The sequence below is a fragment of the Eptatretus burgeri genome, chromosome 1, assembly GCF_056783735.1.
Source record: "Eptatretus burgeri isolate ZD-2024b chromosome 1, Ebu_testis_v1, whole genome shotgun sequence".
Taxonomy (NCBI): domain Eukaryota; kingdom Metazoa; phylum Chordata; class Myxini; order Myxiniformes; family Myxinidae; genus Eptatretus; species Eptatretus burgeri.
In genome coordinates, this window is record NC_140961.1 from 13,336,104 (window position 1) to 13,342,103 (window position 6,000).

Here is a 6,000-nt window from a genome sequence, read left to right on the forward strand (position 1 = left end):
CGCGGCGCAGCGACGACGATGACGGCGGGACAGCGCGGCGAGGACGGCGGGACAGCGCAGTGTAGGACAGCGCGGCGAGGACGGCGGGACAGCGCAGTGTAGGACAGCGCGGCGACGACGGCGGGACAGCGCAGTGTAGGACAGCGCGGCGACGACGGCGGGACAGCGCAGTGTAGGACAGCGCGGCGACGACGGCGGGACAGCGCAGTGTAGGACAGCGCGGCGACGACGGCGGGACAGCGCAGTGTAGGACAGCGCGGCGACGACGGCGGGACAGCGCAGTGTAGGACAGCGCGGCGACGACGGCGGGACAGCGCAGTGTTGGACAGCGCGGCGACGACGGCGGGACAGCGCAGTGTAGGACAGCGCGGCGACGACGGCGGGACAGCGCAGTGTAGGACAGCGCGGCGACGACGGCGGGACAGCGCAGTGTAGGACAGCGCGGCGACGACGGCGGGACAGCGCAGTGTAGGACAGCGCGGCGACGACGGCGGGACAGCGCAGTGTAGGACAGCGCGGCGACGACGGCGGGACAGCGCAGTGTAGGACAGCGCGGCGACGACGGCGGGACAGCGCAGTGTAGGACAGCGCGGCGACGACGGCGGGACAGCGCAGTGTAGGACAGCGCGGCGACGACGGCGGGACAGCGCAGTGTAGGACAGCGCGGCGACGACGGCGGGACAGCGCAGTGTAGGACAGCGCGGCGACGAAGGCGGGACAGCGCAGTGTAGGACAGCGCGGCGACGACGGCGGGACAGCGCAGTGTAGGACAGCGCGGCGACGACGGCGGGACAGCGCAGTGTAGGACAGCGCGGCGACGACGGCCGGACAGCGCAGTGTAGGACAGCGCGGCGACGACGGCGGGACAGCGCAGTGTAGGACAGCGCGGCGACGACGGCGGGACAGCGCAGTGTAGGACAGCGCGGCGACGACGGCGGGACAGCGCAGTGTAGGACAGCGCGGCGACGACGGCGGGACAGCGCAGTGTAGGACAGCGCGGCGACGACGGCGGGACAGCGCAGTGTGGGACAGCGCGGCGACGACGGCGGGACAGCGCAGTGTGGACAGCGCGGCGACGACGGCGGGACAGCGCAGTGTAGGGACAGCGCGGCGACGACGGCGGGACAGCGCAGTGTAGGACAGCGCGGCGACGACGGCGGGACAGCGCAGTGTAGGACAGCGCGGCGACGACGGCGGGACAGCGCAGTGTAGGACAGCGCGGCGACGACGGCGGGACAGCGCAGTGTAGGACAGCGCGGCGAGGACGGCGGGACAGCGCAGTGTAGGACAGCGCGGCGACGACGGCGGGACAGCGCAGTGTAGGACAGCGCGGCGACGACGGCGGGACAGCGCAGTGTAGGACAGCGCGGCGACGACGGCGGGACAGCGCAGTGTAGGACAGCGCGGCGACGACGGCGGGACAGCGCAGTGTAGGACAGCGCGGCGACGACGGCGGGACAGCGCAGTGTAGGACAGCGCGGCGACGACGGCGGGACAGCGCAGTGTAGGACAGCGCGGCGACGACGGCGGGACAGCGCAGTGTAGGACAGCGCGGCGACGACGGCGGGACAGCGCAGTGTAGGACAGCGCGGCGACGACGGCGGGACAGCGCAGTGTAGGACAGCGCGGCGACGACGGCGGGACAGCGCAGTGTAGGACAGCGCGGCGACGACGGCGGGACAGCGCAGTGTAGGACAGCGCGGCGACGACGGCGGGACAGCGCAGTGTAGGACAGCGCGGCGACGACGGCGGGACAGCGCAGTGTAGGACAGCGCGGCGACGACGGCGGGACAGCGCAGCACAGCAACGAAGGCGGCGGGACAGTGTAGCATCGGTAGCAGCGTCAGCGAGACAGCGCCACGTAGCAGCGTCGGTGGGACAGGATAGAACAGGACAGTGCAGACAGCAGCGACGGCAGGACAGGCAGGACAGTACAGACAGCAGGACAGGCAGGATAGCACAGACAGTAGCGACGGTGGGACAGAAAGGACAGCAGCGAGGGTGGGACAGGAAACGACAGCAGCGACGGCGGGACAGGACAACACAGCACAGCACAGACAGCAGCGGGACAGAACAGGACAGGACAGACAGCAGCGACGGCAGGACATGCAGGACAGCACAGACAGTGGTGGGACAGGACAGGACAGACAGACAGCAGCGACGGCAGGACAGGAAAAGGGACATCACAGGAGAGGATAGTGCAGCACAGACAGCAGCGATGGCGGACAGGACAGGAAAGCACAGCACAGCACAGCAGCGGGACAGGAAACGACAGCAGGATAGGACAGCACAGCACAGACAGCAGCGGGACGGGACAGACAGCAGCAATGGCGGGATAGGAAAAAGGACATCACAGGACAGGATAGCACAGCACAGACAGTAGCGTCGGCGGGACAGGATAGGAAAGCACAGCACAGCAGTGATGGCAGGACAAGACAGCACAACACAACACAGCACAGCACAGCAAAGCACAGTAGCGATGGCAGGACAGGAAGGGACAGGAAAGGACAGGACAGCAGCGATGGTGGGACAGGACAGCACAACACAGTACAGACAGCAAAACAGGAAAGGACAGTAGTGACAGCGGGACAGAACAGGACAGGACAGACAGGACAGACAGCAGCGTTGGCAGGATAGGACAGCACAGACAGCGGTGGGACAGGACAGCACAGCACAGACAGCGGCGGGACAGGACAGCAAAGACAGCGGCGGGACAGGACAGCACAGCACAGACAGCGGCGGGACAGGACAGCACAGCATACACAGCGGCGGGACAGGAGAGCACAGCATACAACACAGAACAGGAAAGGACAGTAGCGACGGTGGGACAGGACAGGACAGGACAGGACAGACAGCAGCGAGAGCAGGACAGGACAGGACAGCACAGACAGCGGCGGGACAGGACAGCACAGCATACAACACAGAACAGGAAAGGACAGTAGCGACGGTGGGACAGGACAGGACAGGACAGACAGACAGCAGCGAGAGCAGGACAGGACAGGACAGCACAGACAGCGGCGGGACAGTGCAGGACAGAACAGACAGCGGTGGGACAGGACAGCACAGACAGCGGTGGGACAGGACAGCACAGACAGCGGTGGGACAGGACAGCACAGACAGCGGTGGGACAGGACAGCACAGACAGCGGTGGGACAGGACAGCACAGACAGCGGTGGGACAGGACAGCACAGACAGCGGTGGGACAGGACAGCACAGACAGCGGTGGGACAGGACAGCACAGACAGCGGTGGGACAGGACAGCACAGACAGCGGTGGGACAGGACAGCACAGACAGCGGTGGGACAGGACAGCACAGACAGCGGTGGGACAGGACAGCACAGACAGCGGTGGGACAGGACAGCACAGACAGCGGTGGGACAGGACAGCACAGACAGCGGTGGGACAGGACAGCACAGACAGCGGTGGGACAGGACAGCACAGACAGCGGTGGGACAGGACAGCACAGACAGCGGTGGGACAGGACAGCACAGACAGCGGTGGGACAGGACAGCACAGACAGCGGTGGGACAGGACAGCACAGACAGCGGTGGGACAGGACAGCACAGACAGCGGTGGGACAGGACAGAACAGACAGCGGTGGGACAGGACAGAACAGACAGCGGTGGGACAGGACAGCACAGACAGCGGTGGGACAGGACAGAACAGACAGCGGTGGGACAGGACAGCACAGACAGCGGTGGGACAGCACAGACAGCGGTGGGACAGCACAGACAGCGGTGGGACAGCACAGACAGCGGTGGGACAGGACAGCACAGCACAGCGGGACAGGACAGGACAGCACAGACAGCGGGACAGGACAGGACAGCACAGACAGCGGCGGGACGGGACAGGACAGCAGAGACAGCGGCGGGACGGGACAGGACAGCAGAGACAGCGGCGGGACGGGACAGGACAGCACAAACAGCTGCGGGACGGGACAGGACAGCACAAACAGCTGCGGGACGGGACAGGACAGGACAGGACAGTACAGAACAGGACAGTACAGCACAGCACAGCACAGCACAGACAGCAGCGACGGCAGGACAGGAGAGGACAGCTGTGCCGTTGCGTACAGTTCCGATCCCTTCCGGTGATGAGACAAGATCTGCATCGGTGTAATTTGAGAAAGAAAACACCAGAACACGTCGAGCTGAACATACCAAACGGATCAAATAATCCCGGTGTCGCCGCGTCCACATTGAATCCCGTGTTGGAGGGAAAACAGTGAACCGGGGCCCGTTTCGTCACAGCACAGACATGGTTACAGTGTGGTATCCCCTCCATGGTGCACCCCGTCCGTCCGTCGCTCATAGTCATAAATAAATACTTCAAGGGGGACGAGGAGGAGGGACGTTCTCCTTGTCGGAGCGTCGTGTGTAAACGGGACACCGACCTTCACGCAATCCACCGGGTACATGACACAGTGCTCCATGATGCCCGCCATCGCGCCCGCGATCATGTGCGTCGTGACAGACGCGCTCGGCGGTAAGCGTTCGTAGTCATTCTGGTCAAAATTGTCCATAATACGGTGACTCCTCGGGTAGCCGTGATTGCCGAGCGCGATCCTGGGGACGAAGCGATGAGCCGCGGGCCCGAACAACCGTCCGATGATTCCGGATTGCGCTTTATTGGCGCCAAAGCGCCGCGAACCGCCGAAGACTTCCTCCCTCGTCGGTTCTCTTGGACCGAGAACAACATCCACCAATCGCGTGCGCCGTTCAAATCACGTGCTCCGGTTCTCGTACGTCAATCACAGTCACGCCCCGCCCCCTGCGCGTTCCGTTGCACTTCAGGCCTGTGAACTTTTTCGCATTTTTTTTTCCCGACAACATATCTCGCGGTCTTGAAGACCGCGGTCTCGCGGTCGCGGTTTTCTTTTCTCCCTCTTGATTATACATTCAAACGTCGTCGGTGGTTTGAACAAGCATCACTGAATGATTCAGTACTGTACAAAAAGGCAATTATATTTATCTTAACCTTAAACAATAAGGTTCATCATCTTCATCAGGATCATCACAGGTTCACAGAATCATCATCATCATTTCAGGTTCATCATCATCATCATCGTGATCATCACAGGTTCATCAGGATCATCACAGGTTCACATCATCGTGATCATCACAGGTTCACATCATCATCATCACAGGTTCACATAATCATCATGATCATCACAGGTTCACATCATCACAGGTTCATCATCATCATCACAGGTTCACATCATCATCATCATCATCATCACAGGTTCATCAGGATCATCACAGGTTCACATCATCATCATCACAGGTTCACATCATCGTGATCATCACAGGTTCACATCATCATCATCATCATCATCATCATCATCACAGGTTCACAGAATCATCATGATCATCACAGGTTCGCAGCATCATCATCATCATCATCATCATCATCACAGGTTCACAGAATCATCATGATCATCACAGGTTCACAGCATCATCATGATCATCACAGGTTCGCAGCATCATCATCATCATCATCATCATCATCATCATCATCATCACAGGTTCACAGAATCATCATCATCATCATCATCATCATCATCACAGGTTCACATTATCGTGTCATCACAGGTTCATCATCATCATCGTGATCATCACAGGTTCACATCATCACAGGTTCATCATCATCATCACAGGTTCACATCATCATTATCATCACAGGTTCATCAGGATCATCACAGGTTCACATCATCATCATCACAGGTTCACATCATCGTGATCATCACAGGTTCACAGAATCATCATCATCATCACAGGTTCACATCATCGTGATCATCATAGGTTCACAGAATCATCATCATCATCACAGGTTCACATCATCGTGATCATCACAGGTTCACAGAATCATCATCATCATCACAGGTTCACATCATCGTGATCATCACAGGTTCATCATCATCATCATCGTGATCATCACAGGTTCACATCATCACAGGTTCATCATCATCATCATCATCATCATCATCATCATCATCATCAC

At 60.1% G+C, this 6,000-nt stretch overlaps 1 protein-coding gene across 5 annotated transcripts in view; it reads right to left on the reverse strand.

Annotated features, from left to right (window-relative positions):
- The window catches only part of LOC147033891 (mitoferrin-1-like), a 71,578-nt gene extending 66,872 nt beyond the window's left edge, over nucleotides 1-4,706 (reverse strand). For 3 of the 5 annotated variants that reach the window (XM_085872258.1, XM_085872243.1, XM_085872252.1), the window contains exon 1: nucleotides 4,394-4,706. In XM_085872258.1, the coding sequence (XP_085728384.1) occupies nucleotides 4,394-4,522 (129 nt within the window). In that variant the 5' untranslated portion in view covers nucleotides 4,523-4,706. Of the gene's footprint in view, nucleotides 1-4,160; nucleotides 4,182-4,393 lie in introns of those variants that run through there. The other 2 variants (XM_085872266.1, XM_085872276.1) reach the window with 2 other exon arrangements.
- Nucleotides 4,707-6,000: the final 1,294 nt, after the last annotated feature.